Genomic DNA, 25,707 nt, shown 5'->3' with positions numbered 1-25,707 from the left:
TGAATCTGGCAAACTTGTGAACTCCGATGAGTAAAGGTGCAAACACAAGCATTGTACTAATTAGTTCTACTTAGTACCTTGTTTCAGGTTCTGGCCCAAAACATCTTCTTGTAAGATTAGATCAACTCTAATTAGTTAGCGGTTTGTAAGGATTCCAACAGAGAGGCATCCAATCCCATGGTCTTATTCACACCTATGATGAATACGTGGGTTTGGGTTTTCTTCCCAAAATGGTTTCCAAATCTAATATCAGAATGATATATTTAAATGAATATTTTAAAACAAAGCTTTGTTTAATGTGCTTTTATATGTTCCCCATTAATTATACAGGAACAAAGTGGGGCTATTTTAAGGAAACAGAATGATTCTATTGGATAAATCATGTGAAGGTCAATCAACATGAAGCTATTTTATTTAATTTTGAACGTTGGAAAAGTATTTATATAAGTAACTGAGGAAGACCTAGATTCTTTAGCACATTTTGCCTTGTCATACATGCTTATAGTTTCCATAGTAAAATAGCTGATTTTTTTCCCCCTGAGGCATTTGGAGTTAAGTGACTTGCCCAGAGTCACACAGTTGGAAGTGTTAAGTGTCTGAGGTCAGATTTGAACTCATGTCCTCCTGACTTCAGGGTTGGTGCTCCATACACTGAACCAACTAGCTGCCCCTTAGCTGATCCATTTTTGATAGTCATTACTACTTTTGGAAAGGTGACCTCTGTGTATGTGAATATTTATCTTTCTGTCTATTTACCTATGTATTTATCTAGTTTAAATGCAGATTTCTTTTCTCTTTTCTTCCCTTCCTTTTCCTTTCCTTTTCATTTTTTTGGGGTGAATTTGATTCTTTGAAAAAGTAGGCAGTCCATTTCTGAGCTCTGTAGTGAGTATTCAGAAATCACTTTCTTCCACCTTTCTCAGTTCCCTAGGTCTCTTTCTCCTTAGTAGCTATTTATCAATGCAGCCTTTCAAACTGGGTCAGAAATCTTTTTTTTTTTTCTTTTTAACTCTTACAATCATCTTTATCAGTTTGACAGTTTCCTTTTGGTTCCAATCTGATCATCTACCTCTCCCCTCTAAGCTAAATTTCTCTAAGATATTAGATCATACTAGATTTCCCTGATTGAGTAGTTTAGAGTCTAGTCAATGTAGAATCTTGCATGAAAACAGATTATATGACCTTGAGAGCTGAATGATGATATGCAAGAGTTCTGTCGTAATTCTATTTGAGCTCCAGTAATTATGTACTAAATATAACAGTTTAAAAAAGTCAAACATAAAACAAAAACCAAAAAAACAAGATTTTTGCTCTGAAGAAACTTGCATTCCATTTGGATCCCTAAAAGACATGTAAATATAAATTAATTGGAAGAGAAAGTGCATACTGATGATGAGGAGAATCAGGAAAAGTTTTCCAGAGGAGTTATTTCATTGAGCCCTGAAGAAATCCAAGGATTCTTAAGAATTGTATCAGGAATGAAAGCATTGTGGATATGAGGACTAGCTTTGTTAAGGAATCAAAGTAGGAGATGGAACTTTGAATTTGGGAGATAGCAAGAGGAGAAATTCATGTGAAATGAGCCCAGAGCATGAGGCTTTGGTTGGATTATGAAGATATTTAAATAGCAATCTGAGAATTTTCTTTGTTATCATAGAGACAAAAGGGAGATATTAAGTATTTCATGTAGCAATGTAATATAGCCAGACCTATACCTTAGGGAAATTATTTTGTCAACTGTGGGTTGGCATAGATTGGAGAGGATTAAGGCAGGGAGATAAATTAGAAGGCTATTGCAATAGGCTAGGCAAAAGATATCAATGACTTGAATCAGGATGGTGGCTCTGTTAGTGGACAGATGTTAAGAGATTTTGTCACCAGTCTATGATTCTAATATAAATAAGCAGAATACAAAGTATTCTAGTTGCGGTGACCTTTTATATTAGATTCAACTTCATCTTGGGATCAATGAACAAAATTCTTTGATTAAAAATGTCTTTCTGGGTAAAGGTGAATGTATTTCCAAATGAAGCTAACATTTTATGCCCTTGAGTTTTCAATATTTAGTCTATAAAGCTAAAGAATTCTTGCCAATACAATTTTGTCTTCTAGTCAACCATGGGGTAACTGAATTCATATATCATTTTATGAACTTTTTGTTTTTAGGTGCCAAGATGGGGTTTGATTTGAATTAATCCATATAAACATAATAAAGGTGTGTCACACTGGGCTTCTATCATATAAAAGCTTTCTCTCTCTCTCTCATATATATATATATATGTATATATATATATATATATACATATATATACACACATACATATATATATATATAATGCTCTGAGAGAGGATATACAATTAGATACAAACATATATGCAAGCATATATGTATAGACATGCATGCATGTTTACACATTAATAATTAAATCTATTTACAGGCATTTATGTCTGTACGGACATATAGACATCCACACAACTATATATATATGTCTATATCTCTATATATTTGTATATATAATATGTAATAACAAAAACTACTTACTAAATAGCAAAGGCAATTTTAAGGAAGATTAAAATGGGTGATATTCAATAAACAATATCCAATTTATTTTTTAAAACTAGTTAAAATAAAGCTTATAATGAAATAATTTTCTTAATAAAATCCCATTCTAAAGTTCTAAATTAAGAATTTCCTCTCTCAACTTGTGCATAGGGGAAGTTGCATCCCTCAAATTGCAGGAATATCCTTCAGAATTCAGTTGGATAGATATTCTCTTCTGGATTATATCTAGCTGATTGTCTCAAGGAATTTTGATAGAGGGGATCATTAACCTGTTGATTGCTTCTATTCCTCCTCCCCAAATGTCAGAAGCATATTTTAGCACTACCTTAAGTGTAGTTTTATGCAGGAGTAGAGGGATAACTCCTTTAAAAGCACTTAGGTGATTGCATAGCTTTGAATTCTGCTGAAGGATTCCCTTTCCTCCACTGCTGCAGGACAAGATATCTCTCAGAGATGAGGTTAATTCATATATTTCTTGTCATATGGTTTTGTTCCTCTCAGTGTAACTTACTCAAGGTTATCTCTAATGATAAGATGGGGTCAATGCTAGTGTTGACCTTGGAAGCATAATTCCCTTCTTCCCCGGGGGGAACTGAGTAAATTAAAAACTGTCTGTTGGTCTGGGTCTCAGAATTAACTGGACATTATTATCTAGTCATTTACCCAACCAACCTGGATTCATTCCAGACCTCTTATTGTCTCACAGAGCCATGTTTTACACCTTTCAGTTCAAACTCCAGCACGGATTAAGTTAGCAGGTCCCAAGAGGGGAGGATTTTCCTTTTCTTAAAGACATTTTTACTTTTAACACGAAGGGTTTTCTTATATTTTAATTGAATGCTCTCACGTTGTTTCCTAACATTGCCAGGTGACATTTCCCAAGTATAACAATGACAGATGTTCTATTGCTGAGCAACTCGATGATTCAAGTGACCCGACAGCATCAGGGGGAAAAGCAACAAAAATAGCTTTGCAAAATAACATGCCCACTTACGTGGAATGCATTTTCTAGACATGGAAGAAAAGATGTCATCACCATGGAGTCGGGTGATATTCTGAGGTTTCCCATAGCTTGGCCTAATTATTTCTGCCAGTGTCATGACATTGTAAGACATTTCCATTAGTGGAAGAATGGGGTCACAAAGAGAGAGGGGGATAAATCATATACCTGATAGCAGGAGAATGGGTTCCATCTAGGCCAAGGAAGTCTTCCCTTTATTTAACCGATTCTCCCTCTCGGTACCTTTATGTTTCCTAGGTGGGATTACAATAGTATAACTTTTTGTTGCTATCAAAAAAATGGTGATTATCTCTATTACCTGATGACCACATTCTCATAGGAAGACAAGGGCATTGACTCCTACTGAAGGTGAAGGTACATTGGACAGTAAGTAGCCTTTGATCCATACCTTTGTGTTAGGGCAAAGTAACTTATTTTCTTCAATCAATGACTTATCAGTATTTCATTTAGATCTAAAATCAAACTGGAACTAAGAGGTCATACTTTTATGAACCTTAATCCTATGTTTCATATACAACTCTAAAATTCATGATCAGATTTCCTAGTCTAAATAGTTCTATAGCATATTAGAAGTTTGTTTACTTCCTTACACCCACTCTGGAACCCCTCTAAGGTTATCTTATACTGTTTTTGTATGGATCTTTTATATTCTTTTATGTTTGTGAATATTGTCTTCCCATTTAAAACTTAAGTTTCCTGAGGACAAAGGGCATTTTCAATGGTTCTTTGAACGTCCAGGGCCTGGCAGAGTGCCCATCATTCTGGATGCATTTAATAGATATCAATTGATTGACTACTTGGTTGAATGATCAGAATAAGGAATGAAGAGGTCGCCATGTTGACAGCAGCTGGAAGTAACAACTGTCAGCCTGATATAAACTAGAAGAAAAATGATTAAACATCAAGATCCAAAGCAATGTGTGTACAATCATGTGAATAGTTGTCTCGAGCCAGTCAGACTTCTCTAGTCTCCTGCAACTTCCTGGTCTGGTATATAGTTGGAAAATTTATATTTAATCATATAGGAAACTTAAATACTTGCTATGTGCCAGAAATCATGTAAAATATTTTACAAATATTGTTTGTAGATGTTATTATCATTTCTATTTTTTTTAAGATGCAGAAATTGAGATTGAGAGAAATTAAATGACTTGTGTAGGGTTACAGAGCTGATGGGTAACTGAGGTAGGACTTGAACTCGATTTCTTAACTCCGACCCCACTCTATCCATTCTGTCATCTAGCTGCTTCTACCAGGAAAAAAATATGTCTTATACTTCATTTTAATAATTAGCTCATTTTAATTTTAGGGGCAATATTATAGCCTGTAAAGTACACATGGTTACCTCTACTTGCTTTAAGGAGCCTATTTTAGATAAAAAGTTATAATAATTACTTAGAGCCTCCAGATAGGAAAATGTATATACTAACATTTACTAAGAGGTTGGATTCTCTGCCCAACTTTCTATTACATCTATTTATATTTATCTCCTGCCCTCTGGGTGATTTAAGTAAAATTCAAGTTATTTGAAATACTTGGCTAACTGAATAGGATATAGAGACACAGAACTAAGCCAGACATTATGACAAGGCATTATGGGTAACTATGTGACACCATAATGGATAGATCACTGGACTCAGAGCAAGAAAGATTCATCTTCCTGAGTTCAAATTTAGCTTCAGATAGTTCCTAGCTGGGAACTTCTTTCCTGGGCAAGACACTTAATGGCATTAGATTCAGTTTCCTCATGTGGAAAATGAGCTGGAGAAGCAAATGGCAAACCACTCCAATCTATTTGCCAAGAAACCCCCAATTGGGTCACAAAGAGTAGGATGTGACTGAAATGACTGGATAATAACAAAAAACACCATCTCCTGATTACTTGATGCTCATATACATTCTCATGAGGCAAGGGAAGCAGCTTCTACTAAAGGTAAAGGTACATTGGATTGTGGCTCTTGGTCCATACCTTTGCTGTATTAAGCCAAAATACCTTATTTTCTTTAATTAATGACTGATAAGTATTTCATGTAGACCTAAAATCAAACTGGAACTAAGAGGATCCCGGTGATAGTTCTACTTCTCCTCTACATTGGTATAAGATGTGGGAGAAAATAAATGATTCTCAGGATTTTCTAGGTATATGGATATCAGATAGAGTGGTCTACTCCAAGATACTTATAGAACTAATAGCCCTGCTCCCCTCAACCTTCCCCACCATAACTTTGCTGATAGACCCCTGACTACTGATACTTTCTAGCCCAACCCTGTATGATCTCATTCTTTTCTTTGCTATAAAACCTTGGATTCTCTAACTGGTCTGAGAGAGCTCCTCCTTTTAAAACCAATTCCTGGTGTATAATCAAGTTTCACACATTCAATACCTTTGATTCAAGCAGGTGTGTAAGTCCTGTTTATGATAAATTAAATCATGAAGTTCTCTTTCCTAACAAAGATAATTACTTTTGAGTGTGGCAGGGTGACATACATAAATGGCGCCTTGCTTTTAAAAGTACACACATGAGTATTTATGAAGATATATTATATAGCCTTTATGATGTATGTACAATAACCATATGGTACAAATATGTACACATGTAGATATATGTGTGCATGTACATGTAAATTTACTTTTAATTTCCAACTTCACAACTTCAAGAATGAAAAGAAATGTACATAAATGGCTTACTCTGTCAGTTCTTCGATGTTCTGCTCCACGAGAGTTGGAGGCACATTGGAGACGATGACTTGCATATCCAGCTGATTGACCACAGACACCTGAAAAACATCAACACAAGAGTCAAAGGAACCTTTCCAGGTACACATTGACATAGTGCAAAATTCCAGGCTATGTTCTTGCCACTCCAACATATCTAGACATGATATCCTCTCATTTTGAATTAAGGAAAAATCAGCTGAGCAATCGGTGCAGTTGTGTATTCATCAACCAACAAGCATGTCTGTGCTGAGTTCTATTTTAGGCATTGGAGAAAGGAAATGCATTTCTTTCATTTTGGGGAGGAAGGAAGTACATGACAATTGAAAACAACCTTAATAATGCTAACAGCTAGCATTTTTATTGTGTCAAATTTGGCGATGCACTTTATGAATGTCATCTGATTTTATTCTCAATCCTGGAAGATAGCTGTGATCACTAGACATGGTTTTTTGGGTGTGGAGACTGATGCAAGCAAAGTTTAAGGAACTGGACTGGACAGCACAGCTGGTAAGTGTCTAAGAGTGGATTGAAATTCAGATCTTACTGATTTCAGGTTAAATACTCTTTTCACTTTGCCACCTGAGGCTACATGTCATAATTAGCATCAGAAAATTTGAATGCCAATCCATCCTCTAACAATAGATAGGTAGAAACTTGATAGAAACGTCACCTGTTCATATACACAAATATACTGTTTAAACAAAAAAGAAGGGATTATTCTTTCAGTTCTTTGAAATTTTGCTCTACAAGTGTAGGAGGGACCTATTTTGTCTTATTTTTACATTTTAAAAAAATTTTCCCACAATTTTAGTGCATAAGGTATCTTCATCTCTGCCTTTTAGAATGTCTTATTTCTTTCAAAACAATTCAGGTATCATTCATCACACAAACTCTTTCTCTCTTCCACTGCCCCCAAGTGGGTAGGAGTATCATATCCCTGCAAATTAACATTTCTTTCTCTCTCTCTCTCTCTCTCTCTCTCTCTCTCTCTCTCTCTTTCTCTCTCTCTCTCTCTCTATATATATATATATGCATGTATATATATATATATTTTACATACACATATATATAAAACTTCATTTTTATGTATATTTGTCTCTATATTACTTCTTAAAATTGTAAATTAAAAAATAAATTATATGTTGATAGCACACATTTGGTAGTGAAGAAATCACTAAATGGAGTAACTGGTTAGCTGCTTCAATAAATTAAAATAGGATGCTATGAGAAGGCTCATATTATTAACCACAGTAATTTACACCCTCCCAATTGCCATTCCTTATCAAGGGATGTTGCCTTAATCACTTTTTGTATTATTTTTATATCATGGATAAAATGTTGATGGAGGAAAACATTTCTTGCTGACTTGTCAGCAAATGATATGTGAATTCATCAGGAGTAGTGTTTATGGTGACAAACATGTCCACCTTCTTCCTCATTCTTCCTATGTCAGTCTTGCCATTTTTTAAAAGGATGAACTCTGCAAAAGAAAACTGACACGGGGGAAAAAGCTCTCATTTTCATTTTGGCTGAATAAACAATTATTGGATCAAGTTTGAAGACCCTGAGGATTTCACAAATCAAATAGAAACCCCTAGGAGCTTAAAGTGAAATGGATGTTTCAGGTCATCTATCCAACCCCCTCATTTTGGGTTGGGGTTATTGTTCTTTGTTCTGGAAGAGGACCAAAATGACATCACTACATTAGAATAGAGTTACAGTATGTCCAACTGTGGCTGATCAGACCACTATGAGCTCAGAAGATTCTGCCACAGTGGGACACAAATAGTCCCTATGATAAGCATACAATTCTCTTGGTGCCTGGATTAGAAGGCTTCACTTAAAACCTTGGGTTCCCTCCCTTGTTAAGTGACAATGGCCAGAAATGTGAGCATTTTAAAGACTTGTTGATTCAAATATTTGCTTTTAATTGTGATTACTGACTTTCCTATCTTTCAAAGACTTGAAATTAACACGGTCAGAGCTTATTTCTGGGTGACCTTAAACCAAAAGACCTGAGGGGGAAAGAGTGGGAGAAACCCCTATTTGGAGTAGACTTTTCAATTTTGCTCATCTTATATTCTTCTGAGCTAAATTCTGCTTTGCTCATACAGTACAGCACCTTTTCTGATGAGGGCGTCCCATGCTGGATGATCCTCTGCCATTGTCTCCCATGTCATGCAATTGATTCTGAAGTTCTTAAGAGAGACCTTGAGAGTGTCCTTTTATTGTCATTTCTGAGCACCTTATGAGTGTTTGCCAAGTGTGAATTCTTCATAAAATAATCTTTTCGGCAAGCATACATTTGGCATTTGAACCACATGGCTAACCCAATGAAGTTGTGCTTTCCTCAGTAGAGTTGAAATGCTTGGCAGTTTAGTTCAAGAAAGGAACTTGGTGTAACCCCTTCAATTTAGAGAAGAGGAAACAGACCCAGAAAAGCAAAATGACTGCCTGGCCTACACAGGGAGCAGTCAGTCACTGAGCTGACATTCAAAATCAAGTTCTCTGCCTCCTATGATAGTTTTCCCCCAATATTAAGCTCTTACAACCAAGACACTGAATTAACAGATAATTGTCAATTGTGTAAATGGTTTTAATGACTGCATGAAATGTTATTTTCTTTTCCTTTCCATCATATGGGAAGTTATGCATAGTCTAGAATGAGAATGAGAAATGTCAGAAGTTACAATAAAATATAACCTGTCTCCCTTTCCCATCTGTTACATTTTTAGCATGTCTTTTTGTGTGAGTCTTCTACATGGAACTATCTTATTGTTTACAGCTCCCTTTTGAAAAATATCAGTCCATTTCCTTGCAGTAATTAAATTCATCCTAAATATAAAAAACTTTAAATAAGCAAATGAGAAAATAAATGAGGGAACTTTAAATGGAGGCTGTCCATTTTGGTGGTGCTGATCGAATTTCCAAGATTTACAGGGCATTTTGCTTTCAGAAGGCATTTGCATTATAGCTCTGAGTCAAACATATACAGAACATGTGTATCGGCATGTATTGATTGATCTGCTACACTAAAGGCTTGGAGAATGTGCCCGCACACTTGCTAAAATTAACTTTTTGTAGGTTGATCACTGATCAAAGTTTCAATTTCCAAATCACTGCTCTGACCTGGGATTCTTAATGATTGGAATAGCTGGTCATGGTTGAGGCAACTGATTCAATCAGAAACTGCTGTAATTGATGTTGTCGGCATGACTGAGCCCTGTGAATCACATTACGATTCCTTAAAATTGAGTTTAAGATTCTTTGCCAATCAATTTTCCAGAGGTTGAGGATATAATTTTATTCTCCTGCAACATTTTCTTGGTATGAAAATACAGCATAGAAACTTCATATCTGTTTTGTGGCCTATTTCCTATCTAATCCTCATATCAGTATTTAATTTTGCTTGGATTTCGCACCTTTAAAATATTTCATTCATAACTGCTGAGGTGACTTTTGCTGAATTTACCAAAGAATTGTGACCTTGTGGAACTTTTCTAACAAGAATAGCAATGACAACATTATAACAAATTCATGAAGATCCTAAATCTATGTCATGAATCCTACTTTTCAAGTCATTATGACCTTGTCTACTGCACCAAAAATAATCATTCTATTTGTCCATTTCTATTGGAGCAATGTGTATGTAGAGCTAAGGGTATTTATATGCATAATTGTAATACTGATATTTCTTCTTCATTTGCTTTTTCTTTCTTTCTTTCTTTCTTTCTTTCTTTTTTTTTTTTTTTTTGGCTGGGCAATTGGGGTTAAGTGACTTGCCCAGTGTCACACAATTAGGAAGTGTTAAGATTTGAACTCAGGTCTTTCTGACTTCAGGGCTGGTGCTCTGTCACTGAACCACCTAGATACCCCTCCATTTGCTTTTGATTCATTCATTCAGTCATCCTTTATCAATTTCCTATGAAACAAGTTGGATCGAGGATCTTTACATGTATAACAACAGACACAGACACATATTGCTCCAAAGTTTGTAAAGTTATTTCCACACAATTTTCCAGTTCATTCTCAAAATAACCCTTTGAAGTAGGTATATCATTACATACTTTATTATCACTGTTTGATACTTAAGGAAATCAATTCTCAGAGAAGCTAAAAAGAGTAATTTATGGAATAACTGATCATGGTTGAAACAACTAATTAAGTTTCCTCATTTATTACAGCAAAAATTATAATAATAACTAGAATGTATGCAGTGTTTTAACATTATGTTATGGAAATGCTCATTTTATTCCATAAACATATATTAATATAAAAAGGAAACAAATAGGAAAGATAATAGCATTTATGCAGTAGTTTATGTCTTCAAAGTGCTTGAAAAATATCAAATTTTATCTTCAACAATAGGAGGTAGGTGCCATTATTACTTCCATTTTTACAAATGCATAAACCAAATCAGACTTATTTTGAGTTAAGTGACTAGGCATGCCAATTGATACAAAAAGTCCTATTACATTTTTTCTTTTAAATAATATTTTAATTCTATAGCATTTTCTTTGTCTCATGGAACAGAAATGCTCTGCATCAATATTCTAGGTATTTTTAATTTCCACTCTGAGTTTTTTAAGTGCTTCACAGTCTGTGTCATACAAGCTTTCCAGGCTTACCATTTATTACTCTCCTTCATATTTTCTATTTTTGAGCCAAACTGGGCTTCCTACCATTCCTAACATATTCCATTGTCTTATTTTTTTTATCCTTGAACCTTGATTTACTGATAATTATAACATGCCTACTAATAAAATAATATAGTCACTTCTTCAAGTCAGGAACTCTGAGTAGGTGGTTGATCTCAATACTTGGAAGGAACTCTGACATCAGTAATATGACAGATTCATTGGCTTAATGGAGAATAGGAGTGATTCCCATTGTTTTAATTTCTGCTGCCCAACTATAGAGATGTCCATTTTCATTTTATCTCATTAGCAAATTAAATTTTAAAACATAAACTGCCTCATAAAAGGAAATGAAAAATGGAGACAAATTCTCCAAAAGAACAAAGACATATTAAAAGAAAACAAACTAGATTGTGTTATCAAAATGGTTCCAAGCACAGCTTTTCAAGTTCTATAGTACCTTACTAATGAAGCTCATGATGGAAGACAGAATCACTTTTAGGATATCTAAAGAATTTTTGCAATATCCTTGATCTCTTGTTGGAACTGAGAAATTCCCAATAATATTTTCCATGGTATATCCTTCTTACCTTCATTGTCACATTCACTCCCTTCTCTCCCAAAACTTTTTCCAAATTCTTATCCACTTACCAGGACGTTGGCTTTGCCACTTAACCCCTTTCCATAATCATCTGTTGCAACGACCTGGAACTTGAAATAGGACCTTCTCATGTTTTTGAACAGCATGGCAGTTTTTATTAGACCTGTATATGTTTCCACAACAAATCCTTCTTTTCCCTCTTTAATTGGAGGTATGATAAGTCTGTATGCCATGGCGCTATAATTACCAGTGTCTTTATCAGTTGCCTAAGAAGAAAAGCAGAAGAGAAAATGAATATGAAGAAAATTAGTATCTATGCTTTGGATAAATGATTCATTTCCTTTAATAGCCAGAAGCACTGGATTGGATCTGGAAACTCTCACTTATATACCTGTGTGAAGTTAGGCATATGATTCAATTCTATAAGCTAAAATATCTCTGTACTATCTAGTGAACTGAGCTTGTTGCCAAAGGATTGTCTTCAATTCATGTTCTGGGCTTCAGTTTACATCTCTGTAAAGTGATAAGTTTGAACCAGAGTACCTTTGAGATCCTTATAATGCTAATATAAAGGGTTATATGATCATACCCATTGAATAAAAGCCATACTACCTTTGCATTTTCTATGTCAGGGATTCTTAAACTTGTTCCACTTCCCTATTTCACTTGAGAAATTTTTATGTGATACCAGGTACATGGGTATGTAAAATAGGCATAGAGATCAAACGTTCACTGATGATAATAAAGCATAATTTCATGACACGCCCATTCAATTATAAGTCACCACTCAGTTTAAGAAGTTGAGTTCTAAATAATAGTTTTCAATATTGTTTTGTAAGTTTTCTTTGTTATGAATTTGATAAACATCAACAAACATGAAAATCCCCTTAAAGAACAGGAAAAAAAAAAACAGAGTTGCATAAGACACCATGAAAGTCTATCATGGGATAGTTTTGTTTTGTTTTTAAGTATATATTAAAGTTAACACTATAGCTTGTTTCCCTGCTTGTGTGTCCTCTACTGAAATACTCTAAGTATCTTTTAATGATTTATTGACATTCATTTCTTTCTTTTAGTGCTTTACAATATATAAAGTACATACCTTAACAACCTCATAAGTAGGAAGTGTGGTTATTCTTCTCCCATCCCAACTCTCCTTATATGGATAAAAAAACCAAGTCTGAGAGAAGTTGTTACCTCAGGTGATATAGTTGTTAAATGGAATTGGAACCCAAAAACAGTTCTTATGAATTCTACCCCAACATCTTTAACCTTTTCTGCCTCTTGAAGTCTTTCTCAATCTGATTGTACATTTATCCATCTACTTACTTAATTAAATACCTATTTATTTTTAGATTGGACCTGTGATTTTGTTGGCAAGGAGAAAGAAACTCTCTTTATTGTTGCAGATTAATGTGTATATTTTCTTGATTACCTACATGGTGATTAAATCAATGAGTTTTCAGCTGATTTAATTATTTGCACTCTTTCTTTGGACTGATTCTGATTGACTCTGAATTGTGTTGATTATTGAAACAAAAGATCCATACAGGTAATTCTTCATTCAATCATTCAATTGTTTCTGTGGAATATAGATGGCTATGATGTGTGTGTGTGTGTGTGTGTGTGTGACAATCTCAAACCTGGAAAGTTCCCCAGAGACTAACTGATCTTAAACATACTGATTGAATATCACCCTACAAAATCCTCCCAAATTGGTCATGAAACGTTTTCTATAAAGACTTTCATAAAAAGATGGCTCACTATCCACTTGATCCACAAGCAACCTTGTTTTAACTTTTCTTAGCACAAAGCAATAAAAAGCTTATCTTTACAATTATCCAAAATCTGTCTCTTTGTAACTTGTGCCTATTATTTCTAGATCTATCTTCTGGGCCCAAGTAGAATAGTCTATTTCTTCTTTCTTTTGAAAATCATTCAAATATGTGGAGAAAGTGATCATGGCTCTCTCGAGTCTTCTCTGGGTCAACATCTCCAATTCTTTCAACTCTTCCTCATATGGACTAAATGTACCCTCTTGGTTGTCCTGGACCCCTTGGCTACTCAGTGGAGAGGGATATGTCCAACAAAGGAACATGTTTTAAAAGACTCTCCATATTTGCAATGGGCTTTATTTTTCTCACTTACTCTATAGGTAGGGAAGGAGGAGGCTTGGAAGGGAAATTTTTAAAATAAAAAAATGATTAATTTTAAAATTGTCGGTATATAGACATTTTTCTTTTTCTTTTTATAGAAGCTTCCATGTGTATTAGCTTTAGATCAGCTTCCTTCTATAAGTAATTTGTTCAAAGTAATACTGAGAGTAGAGTTTCCATGGAGTTGTAGAATTAATGTTATGGGGCTTGAACTGAGGAAGAAAAGATTTAAGCCTTAATTTTGACACTTGATGAGATGTGAAACTATGGATAATTCATCTCCCTATACTTACAAGGTAGGCACAGGTTGTGGGCAGCACTGGTCCATGGAGTTCTAATGATAATGAAATTCACATTTTAAATTGGGGTTTGAATAATAAAGTCTTCAAGATCCCATCTAACTCCAAATCTAGGATACTATAATTAACATTTTAAAGAGAAGGGACACAGGCTTAGCATGGTTTAAATAGTTGCATCAGATTTTGAGGTGGGATTAGAAGTTGGTTCTCTGGAGGTTCCAAAGCCAAAGCCTTTCCCTGGGGAATTTCATGCTAAGTGGCAACAGACATCCTGCACTGCTTCGTCACTGAATTTACCTTGGAAGCAACAACTATCTGGAGAGCCCTGTCAGATGCTGGGGACATCTATACCATCCTACCCCAAAGCATCAGCTCATATTACTGACACCAAAGGGGACTGAATAATCTCATTATTCTTTTATAAAAATAATGTGTGAAATGATAAATAAAAATGCATGTAAATTCAGATTTTAGCTATTAAGACTTTCTGACATTTTAATTAGCAAGCATGAAGCCATTTCTACACTTGTTCAGAAATTGTCTGCAATCTTTGTACTTCTAATGATTCCAGATGACTTCCCTGAAATTATACATTATGGTCTAGATGAAATCCTAGAGAATATATTCAATCAAATCATGAACACATATGTGAGTTTTTTTTTTTTTTTGGTTGTTTTAGGCTGATTCACTTTAATTTTCCTTAAGTAACTCAACCTTTCAGAATCCTTGACTTGAACAGGGAAATTAGAGACCATTCAGCTTAACTCTCAGAAAAGAAGACTGAAGACCAGAGAAGAAAAGTGACTTGGCTTATATTATTCATCAAACATTTCCAAAAGGAAGGGGATTTTGAAGTCAACTGGGCCAATCCTTTCACTTTGCAGATGAGGAGACTGACATCCAGAGATAATATAGGCTTTACTCAATGCCATATATTATAGACTTAGAGATGAAAGAGAACATGGAGGTCATCAAATCCAATATTCCCATCATATAGGAGGGAAAAGTGAGCTTCAGAGATGAGAAAAGACAACATCTTAGATCTTAGGTTCAAAAGTGGAACAGAACTCATCTCTTCACTTTCCAGATGAGGGTATTGAGAAAGAGACAAGTCACTTTCCCACAATTTAAATTTGAATCCAGCTGTTCAACATTCAATGACTTTTTATTGTTCATGTCTCCTTAATTATCCACTTCTTTGTGACCTCAGATTTGCTGCTTTTACCTCTTTGGATTTATTTTTTTCTCAATTAAAATCAGGCCAGTGACTTTATTTAGCACAAGTCTCCTGAAATGAAGGTACCTTGTAAACAAACATGTGGATCTATTATGAGTCATTTTTATACAGAAACATCAACTCCTTTCTTCATAATTTTTCGCAGTGCCTTTTCATTTTGCTATCAGAGAACATAAATTTACAAATAAAAATTCATACGCCTACCAGTCATACACACTAGAGTCATGCACAATTAAAAATGGAAGGCTTACTTTCTCCTCTGAATTATAAGTAGTTCTCTTTTAAATATGCACATATGCCTCCTTAGGTGAGAGCTCTGAGATGGAGGTTTTGAATCTCATTGAAAATCTATGAAGCAAGATTTACAAATGACCAGCTGTGCCTTGTTTTGGCATCTGGATCTATAGTGTTTTTAATGTAACTTTGATTTTTAAAATATTTGGTGGGTAAAGGAATATTTTCTAGTCCAACATGGGAACTAGAGCTAGGGAAGTCTGAATGATCATTGTGATGTGGTGGAATGAATCATGGCTCTACAGTAACGCACCTGGCTTCTAATTTGCTGCTCACAACTTCCATAAGTTCAGGAAAACATTTTCTCAGTTTACTTAATGAGAAAATGAGGTGTTTGGCCTAGAAGATCATTAATATTTTTTTTACTCACGCTATGCCCTCCTGGATAGTCCAACTTTCTCATTTTATACCTGAAGAAAGTGAGAAATAAACTTGAACCCACAATTCCTAGAATTCAACCAAAGAATCAGGATCCCTATTTCATGACCCCATGGTCTTGTCACTACCACTACTTAATCAAGTCATTTAAAAATAATTTTATTCATTAAAACAGCTTTTTAATCTCAGTAACAGGCTTTAAAAATTTAAGTTAATCATAGCATTTTCTTAATGCATTAAGATTTGCAAAAGGCATTACAAATGATATATTTTTCCCTTCATTAACAATCCTGGGAGGTAAACACAATTATTATTCTCATTTTATGATTGAGGAAACTGAGGCAGACAGATAGTAAATGACCTGCCCGGGGTCATGCAGCTAGTAAATATCTAAGACAGTTTTTGAATACAGTTCTTCCTGACTCTTTTCTCAATGTTCTTCATACTTCACCACCTAGATGAACAAGCATTTTCTTAAGTCCCTATTATGTACCAAGCATGGGTTAAAGCATTAAGGATACAAAGACAAGTATTTCTTCAAATAGCTAACATCATATCACTTTATTTTCTCTCATTTCTGACATTTGTTGTAAGATGTTCAATAAACTCCATTACTTTGTTAATTCAGTTTCCTCATGTCAGAAATGGGGGTAGTCAACCACATTGTACCTACCTTAGAGGATTGATTTGATACTCAAATGAGATATTGTATATAAAGGGATTTGCAGAATTCACAGTGCTATATAAATGCCAGTTATCATTATTATTGCCAAGTGCACCACATTAGCATAACACCATATAGTTAGCCATATAATATATGGCTTATGAATTTTAAATAGAAAGCCATTAATGAGGGAAATATAACTTAGAATAGGAAAATCTCAAATTATAGCCTCCATGCAAAAGATCAGGAAAGAGGTAATGGTAGCTTAGGCCTTTTGTGAAGTTAGTTCATGATGCTAAGTGGTTCAAAGTCATGGAATACTGAGATCTTTACAGTGAAGTTAAAGGTCATCGGGGAGAAATGTGAAAGCGCATGGACACGCAAGCTGTAAATCCATCACTGACCAAGACATGCACAGGAGAGATAGTGTCGGAAATGTGTAGGACAAGAAAAGGAAATGGGCCAGTTGCATGGCAAGAATAAAGGAAAACTAAAGATCAGCCCGTGTGTTCTAGTGCTTTCCAAGCCATGACAACAAACCTAGAATAGTAGAATAGAATGTGTGAGTGTGTTTGTGTGTGTGTGTGTGTGTGTGTGTGTGTGAGAGAGAGAGAGAGAGAGAGAGAGAGAAAGAAAGAGAGAGACAGAGAGAGACACAGAGAAACACAGAGACAGAGAGAGATGGACCAACTTTTGTGGCACACAATCTGATGAAATCTTTGGACCTCTTATTGAAATAACATGCTGAAATGAATTAGAAAAAAAAATGATAAGATTGCAATGAAACCAATTGCATTAAAACCAGTTAACAAAAGTTCATGGATCCCAGGTGAAGATCTCCTACCTTAGAAGAAGGTTTCAGTATACTGAATGGAACCCCTGTGAAGGGTTTCTGGGATGGCCTAGAAAAAGCTTGGAATGGAAGAGCAGTCATAGAATGATTGTTTCCTTGGGAAAATTACCCCAAACTATGAGATCACAGATCTGTCAAACATCAAAGTAAAGAGTAAGAGAAAAACCTCTCATTGATTTGATGTCCTGAGTTTTGTTTTCTCAGATTATGAGAGACCAGGTTTACAGATCAAATGAATGAATAAGGAGGAACCTGCTCATTACTCATTCAATACTTGTTTCAAGTATCAGTAATCTTCACAGTGTGAGAACTCCTAATGAGCTTTTAAACTCCCATGAGATCTTAGTTGCCTATCTTTGAGAATTATTATGGCCGGCAAAGGATATATTACCTCCTAGTGAGGAGCACTAATACATTAGTTAATCTAGTCTTCAGAGAACAGCTTCATGGTATCATTCTGGGAACCATCCTGAATATTCTGTAGCCTCACTAGGCTAGAGTTTCTTCTCCATTGACCTAAATTCAAGTACTAAGAGTCACCAATAGACCATCATGAAATCCCAAAGGACTTTAGTAGAAGTTCTAATGTAAACTAAAGTCAAAGTTTGATTTTCATTTATGTTTTAACATATCCATTTAGATATCCCAGTTTATGTGGATTGACTTTCTCCAAGGCAAGATTTTCAGTCTCTCTGACCTCTTCTCAATGATGAATTTATGGAAAACCTCCATAAATGAGGTCAGATGATCATAGATTTAGAGCTGGGAGAAAAATTTGAGGGCATTGGGTCAAAATTCTTCATTTTTATGGATAAGTAAATCGTGACTGAAAAAAGCTACATGCTTTGCTCCAGGTCATGAGAAGTGAAATTTGAATCCAAGTCTTCCTGCCTCCAAGTTGAGTCAACTACTACCACCCTACTTCTTTCAGATTTACAGGAAGAGCAATTTAATTATCATTCCACAACTGCTAACACTGGTTTCACATTGAATCCAGTTAAAGAGAGATGATGAAGAAAGTACTTCCTGAAATGATGCAGTTGAGTAAATCAAGTTTTCCAAAAGAGCATGGTTTTGCATACAATTTGGTTTGAGCATATTCCAACTTTGCTCCAGTACTCTTGACAGTAGTCATTAATATCCGATAAAGGTCACACAAGAAGAATGAGTTTCACTGACTGTGGGATAAGCTTCTTATGGTGTATAATTCTTTCAGGCAATGAACAGGGAAGGTACCAAACAACACCAAAGTTCCTCCAAAAGAGTTAATGTCAGAAACTTTGAAGATAATCAACTTAAGTTGAGATAATTATATTTCTAAATGAAAGCCTAGACACCAGGAAACCACTTATTTTCTTATAAGATCTCCTTAGCATAATGACTTTTTTGGAACTCACTTTTTGGTGAGCAACATTAAAAGAAAATGATGAAATAATGGCCTCTGTCAGGCAGGTGAGTAGGTGAACCCATTAATATTTTAACAGTAGAAATTTATATTCTTTCTACACTGCCTAAATGATTAAAGTGGAAGCAGAAATATTAGGGGGGGGTGGTAATTAGCATCAAAGGATATGTGAACGCTACCAGAAGTTTTCAAATTATCTCTGCCTTTCCTGATTCCTATTGGGTTATATCCAATCAGTTGCCAGGTCTAATCGATTCTTTACAGCATGACTTTCATATATCTCTTTCTCTTCACTCTCATGAGCACTGTCCTCCCTAATTCAGGCACTTTCATCTTTCCGGATTACTCTAATAACTTACTACCTAGCCTCCCTGACTCCAGGCTATTCCCCACATGTCTTCTATACTGATGTCTCTATCATAGCACTATTGTTGAGGAGCTTCCTTTATTTCCTATAACCCCTAGAATAAGACACAAGATCTTTTTTTAAATTTTAAAAATCTTTCACTATCTGAATCTAATTTCTTTTTTTTCCACCCTCAAGATCTATTGATTCACTCAAATGATTCACTCCATTTTTTCTTTCCTTCTAATACACAAAATTTTGTCTCCATCCTCGAGAGCTTTTGACAGACTGTCATCTCTGCCTGGAAGGTGCTTTTCTCACCTCAGGCCTTTGTTGCCCTGGTTATTATTGTCCTTAATACTCTAAGAGGACCAAAATAACATCACAATGCCAGTGTCAAGCTATAATGTGTCTGACTGATGAGAACAATATGAGTTCAGAAGGTCTAACTTAATAGCAACCTCAAGTTCATTTTCCTTTTGTGATAACTGATGAGTAAAGTGATTTGTGTTTGGAAGCTTGGGGTTCTAACCAGTTAATCAATAAGCATTTATTAAGTGCCTTTTATGGACCAGAGACTATCTAAGATGCTGAGGATACAAAGATGATATGAAGCAGTACCTTTTGTTAATGAGCTTAAGCCTCTTCTGGAAAATAAGACATAATATTCATAACAAAGTAAAAATTAAATACAAGTTACATTATAGATGTTGGGTGAAGATTACTAGCAGGCAATGTTTCATGTAGAAGATGATATTTGAGCAGAATTTTGTAGATAATAAGGGATTTAAAGAATTGGACATGAGGAGGTTATGTGTTCCAGGTTTGTGTGACAAAAGTTCAGAGATGGAAGATGGGCAGTCAATTGTTAGAAAAAAAAGAAAATTATTTTGGCTAAATTGTAGATTGCTGGGAGGGAAGTAAGGCAAATTTATGAAGGACTTTTTATAGTATTTTATTTTTTCAAATATATGCAAAGATAGTTTTGAACATTCACCTTTGCAAAACCTGTGTCCCAAATTTTTTGAAATTTGGAATTTTTCTTCTCTCTCCACAAGACAGCAAGTAATCTAATATAGGTCATACATGGGCAATTCCTCTAAACATTTTTATATTCATCATACTGTATAAGAAAAAACAGATCAAAAAACATAAGAGAGAAAAAAGCCAACAAACAACAATAAGAAAAGATGAAAATACTATGCTTTAAAATTTGATCTTTACAATTATCTCTCTGGATATGAATGGCACTTTATAATAAAGGGCTGAAATTCTTGAGTTGATGCACTGAGGTCGGACAACTGAGCACTTAAGGCTAACGACCAATTGGACAATACTTTATTAGCATATACTTGGAAAATGGTCCTTCCCACTATTCTGTGCTGATTCAATTTTTTGGTGTATATAGACAATTGTGGGAAGGATCAGGGGGTGGAGTAAGACAAGCCAAAGTCACTTGGCCAGTGGAGGTGGAAAAGGAAGGTCATAGAGATCCTGTGTCCATTCCCTCCACTTCAACCCCTAAAGACCAAGAATAAAGACCAAGGACTTTTGCTTATCCTGACTCTAGCTGATTCTAAAGTATCCAGGGTGCTAACTCAGTCTTCACACTTTGTATTACAAGTCTGTTGACATCACCTTGAATCACCTCATTGTTGAAAAGATCTAAGTCCATCACATTGATCATGTACAATAATTATGTTGCTATGTACAATGTTTTCCTGGTTCTGCTCATTTCACTTAGCATCAGTTCATGGAAGTCTCTCCATGTCTTTCTGAAATCATCCTGTTGATAATTTCTTATAAAAATAATATTCTATAACATTCATATACCATAACTTATTCAATCATTCTCCAACTTATGGGCATCCATTTAGTTTCCAGTTTCTTGCCAGTACAAAAAGAGCTGCTACAAACAATTTGAACATGTGTGTCCTTTTCCATCTTCTATGATCTCTTTGGGATATAGATCCAATAATGAGACTGTTGGATCAAAGAGTATGCACAATTTTGTAGTCCTTTGGGCATAGTTCCAAACTGCTCTCCAGAACAGTTAGATCAGTTTGTAAGGACTTTGAAAGCACATTTCAGCCATAGCTTTATGCAAAGTTATGGAAAGGGAAACAAAATATTGGGTATAGAGAAGAAAATGGTGTATATTATGAGGTACAAGTAGACCATTTTCTCATTACTGTTTGTACTTCTTTCAGGTTGACTCATTTTCCACCACTCTTGTCCATCCCATAAATATTCCCTGGAACAAGGGAGTTTGACTTTTTGGTGCCATAGAAGCCTTTGAAAGTTTGGCAAAACATTTGAACCCCTTTTTGGAATAATGTTTCACTCATTCATTTATTTTTAAATTATGAAATAATTTCTACAGAATAGTATAATTAAAATATGGTTAAACATGAAATGGCAAATTTATTATATGCAACTTGCTATTTCCTTTAAATATAGTTATCATGTCAATCTTTTCTTTCTTCCCCCTCCTCTCTACTTCTGCCCTAGAGATGGCCACCATTAAATGCAAGAAGACATATATATGTATTCTATATATACTTGTATTTATCAATTCTTTCTCTGAATGCAGATATCTTTTTCCTATGTCCTTTATAGTTAATTTGGCTATTTGTAATAGTCAAAATGACTTATTTGTTTACAGTCATTCTTAAAACAATATTGTTATTACTGTATACAATATTCTGCTCAATTCACTTTTCATTTTTTGTGTGCAAGTCTTTCCATTTTTTTCTGTAATTGCTGAGCTTATCATTTCTTATAACATAGTAGTATTCCATCACAACCATATACCACAATTTGTTCAGTTGCATCCCAGCAATTTCCACTTCTTTGCCATCATAAAGAGAGCTGCCATTAACATTTTAAAACATAGTTGTTTTTTTTTTTTCCTTTTCTTCAATCATCTTTGGAAAAAGACCAAGTAGTGGTATTGCTGGATCAAAGGTAGTTTGAGAACTCTTTTGGGACAATTCCAGATTGTTCTCCAAAATGGTAGGATAAGTTCACAATGGAATAATATTTTTAAATACATAAAACTAGCCAACCACCAAACATTTCTACCTACTTCCTATGTGTCAGGCACTATGTTAAAATCACAAAGGGAGATAATTAAAATACCATCATAAAATTTTAAAAACTAACTCATGGACACCAAATTAAAAAAACATCTGCTCTAAAAGATTCATTTTATGTAAAAAAAAAAAACACAATGATGGGTACTAGACATAAAAGCAAAAGTGGAAAAAAATAGCTTTTCTTTTTATAGATTATTGAAATCTACCATGGACCACTCTCTAGTCCTAGTTGGGTTCACCAAGCAACATGAATCACTTTTAAAATTCAGGAGTAGTATGAAAATAGATTATTTGTCAATTGTTTTTGAAGCATTACATGAATCAAAGACAACTCAATGTGAGAACTCATCTAAGGTGCAAATATCAGAACTGAAGCAGAGACCATAGAGATGGAGAGTCTAGTTTGTTTCAAAGCTGACTTCCCAGCCATACACTGCTTCTAAATTGTAATGAGCACAACACAGATTTAGAAAAAGAACTTTAGAGGTATTGACTTCAGTTCTCTTATTTCATAGATGAAGTGCTTAGTGAATCCCAGAGAGACTGAAGTAATTAATGGCAGGACAAAAACTTAAAATTAGTTTCTGTAACTGTAAACCTGGAAAATTCTCCAGTTAATTTCATTCTATGAATGTATGGAGCAGCACCCAAAACATGGATCAGAAATGTTAAGCTCAAAGTGATCTTTGAAGGCATTTGGGCCAACTTTCTTATTTTAGAGAAGAGGAAACAGGTCAAGAGACTTTCTACAGCTTACCTAAGACTCCTCATTAATTAATTGGATGAGAAAGACTGTGAATCCTATACTCTTCTCAAACCACATCACATCTTCCACTGCCTCTCATACATTCTCATTTTGACCTATTAATCTCCAAAGGGTTAGTACATGGAAAAGTTAAATGTTATTTTAAAAATGATAAAAATTGTAACTTTTTTAATATAGAAAACTCAGTCTAGAAATTTTTTAACTTAGATTCTTGAGTTTTCTGTAATTTATAGTTTTAGGATGCTAAGAGGTTAAGTGACTTCCACATAGTCACAGAGGTAGTACTTTCTAGTATACGAATAGAAATTATCTTATAGAATAACAGATCATCTTCAGAAAAATTAAAGCAAATCACATTTTTAAAAAAAATATCTTTTGAATTTCTCATTATAGTAAATTATACCTGTAAAAATGGACACAATTCTCTTTTATTGTAATAGTGTGAAAGATTAGAGGGAGTCCAGGCTTTGTTTTTTCTTTTCAAGTTATTTTTCTCATTTTAACAATTTCTCTATTTTTAAAGTATTCTTCAAGTCTGGAACATGCTAAATTGCCTCTTGTAATGTCCTACATTATTGTTTGTAGAGTGACTTCTATCACACACATTTTGAGTTTACCCAGCTACAAAATGAAGGAGTTGAACTAAATTATCTCTAAATTCTTTTTTATCTCTAGAGCCATGATCCAAACTCCATCTTTTTGTTCAGTTAAATGTGCATATATGAAGTGCTTACTCTATGCAATATGCTATATACTAGTCACTGAGTATAGAGAGATAAAGCTTCTCTGTCCTCAAAAAAGGTTCATTCTTTTCTCAAATATGATGTGTGTTCTTATAAGCAAATATTTAGTCATCTGAAGGAATTTCAAATTTCATAAGAAGAAATGAGGGTTTCTTTCTATTAGCACAAATATTATGGAAAAAACATAAAAATTGAGCTCTCTAAGGGAAAGATTCAATCTCAATTTACAGTTTATGTCAAAATGCCAGTCAACATTTTTGCTCTGAGCAATTGGATTTTTTTTTGTTACATAATTCCTTTAATAGAGCATCATATTCGATATACAAACACTTTGTAAGGAAATAGATTCAGGGAGACCAAACTTTGCTTAAAGTCACACAGCTTCTAAGTAATTTGATTCTAGAGCCAGATCCAGTGGTTTTGGGTACTACCTAATGGCATTTACCAATCTGAACTCACCCTGTCCATTCTAAGTATTTTGCACTCCTTTGCATGTTCACTCTCCTGCAGTCAGGCTGAACTTCTCTTACTTAAGACTTTGAGCACATGATGCTAATTCTGCCTCTGTGATTCCATCTTTTCTGTTGAGACTGCCTATTATGGGCCAGAACCTGAAACAAGATACTAAGTGGAATTGAGGAGACAATGGCTAAATCTAGTTTAGCAATGATTTAGTCCTACAACAAATAATGGTTTCCTAGTGATACAATAATTGGTGTATACTCAATGTGGGGCATATAAGCAAGAAGCTCTCACAGCCAGAAGGACAAGCACACTAGAAGCTCTTAGAAGCTGAGACAGATTCATTCCATCTCACCTTTGTTGTGGCTGGAGGCTGAAATACAAACCCTTGGAAGTTGGGGAGATTTAGAAGCCAGAGAAGGCAGGCAGGAGCTCAAGTTCTCGAACCAAGGAGAGAGATAGGCCTCCAGAAAACTAGCCGAGCCCCAAGTGGAGGAGACAAGACTTTGAAAGAGACAATAAAGGATTTGGACCTTAATCCCTGGCTGCACTTTTGGTGATTACAGAACTGAAATGAAGGCTGCTTCCAGTGACCCCAAGAAAACCTTAATATTACATTTTAGAGAGAATATTACAACTGCCTTTTGTGAAGTTCTATTTTCTTTCCGTTTTTTTTTTTTTTGGTACCTTAGCTCATGACGGTCTTAATGCTTAGAGCACATACTTTGCTGCCTCTCTCCAAAGAAATTTCCCCCCATTCTGTAAGCCCAGCTTATTAAACTAACACCAGATGGGATCTTATAACTGAATGTGAGGTTTGCAAAACTATGATTTCTTAGCAGTATATTTTGAATTTGCACACTTATTTCAAATACATCTATATCCAGGGTCATGCAAAAAATTTTCAGGCAAAAAGGGTTTGTGTGTAGAAAAACCTTAGGAAGTCTTGCTCTAAGGAACCTGCCTTGAGAAATCAGTAACAGCCATTCCCCCTTTGACCTAAGATCATTCTCTGTTTGCTCGCTTCTTAGGCCTTTGTCTTATTATTATTTTCTATGATGTCATGTATCCTATCCTCTTATTTTACAAGTCCCTGTACCTTGAAGTGTTCTTACTAAGTGTGAGCCAAGCAGCCCTTTGTATACACAGTAGATATTTAGCAATGCTTCTTAAATTTAACTGATCTCATCTTCCTTCTTACTAGGTAAATCTTACCTTAAAAGGCTTGAGCCCCTGTTCTTTTATGAAGCCTTTTTCCTTTCAATGGAAATTATTATTATTTTTTAATATCTAAAAGGGTGTTTCCATGTAGGAAAGGGTTCACTGATGTCTTTCTAAGAAATGGCTGAGCTTTATATTCACACAGGCGAGATGGGCCAAATGTGGATTTAAATAAATGTTCAGTGGGGCAGCTAGTTGGCACAGTGGATAAAGTACAGGCCCCCAAATCAGGAGCATCTGAGTT

At 34.9% G+C, this 25,707-nt stretch overlaps 1 protein-coding gene across 1 annotated transcript in view; it reads right to left on the bottom strand.

The window, feature by feature from the left end:
• Nucleotides 1-25,707, bottom strand: part of PCDH15 (protocadherin related 15) — an 859,006-nt gene that overhangs the window by 54,956 nt on the left and 778,343 nt on the right. Inside the window, exons 26-27 of the mRNA XM_051973865.1 lie at nucleotides 11,592-11,807; nucleotides 6,274-6,362 (exon numbers count right to left, since the gene is read on the bottom strand). Coding sequence (XP_051829825.1) covers nucleotides 6,274-6,362; nucleotides 11,592-11,807 — 305 coding nt within the window. The remainder of the gene's footprint in view (nucleotides 1-6,273; nucleotides 6,363-11,591; nucleotides 11,808-25,707) is intronic.

Source organism: Antechinus flavipes, chromosome 2 (assembly GCF_016432865.1).
Source record: "Antechinus flavipes isolate AdamAnt ecotype Samford, QLD, Australia chromosome 2, AdamAnt_v2, whole genome shotgun sequence".
In the NCBI taxonomy this organism is placed as follows: Eukaryota; Metazoa; Chordata; class Mammalia; order Dasyuromorphia; family Dasyuridae; genus Antechinus; species Antechinus flavipes.
The sequence above is the reverse complement of the archived record's forward strand: the minus strand, read 5'-3'. Positions and strand labels throughout refer to the sequence as shown.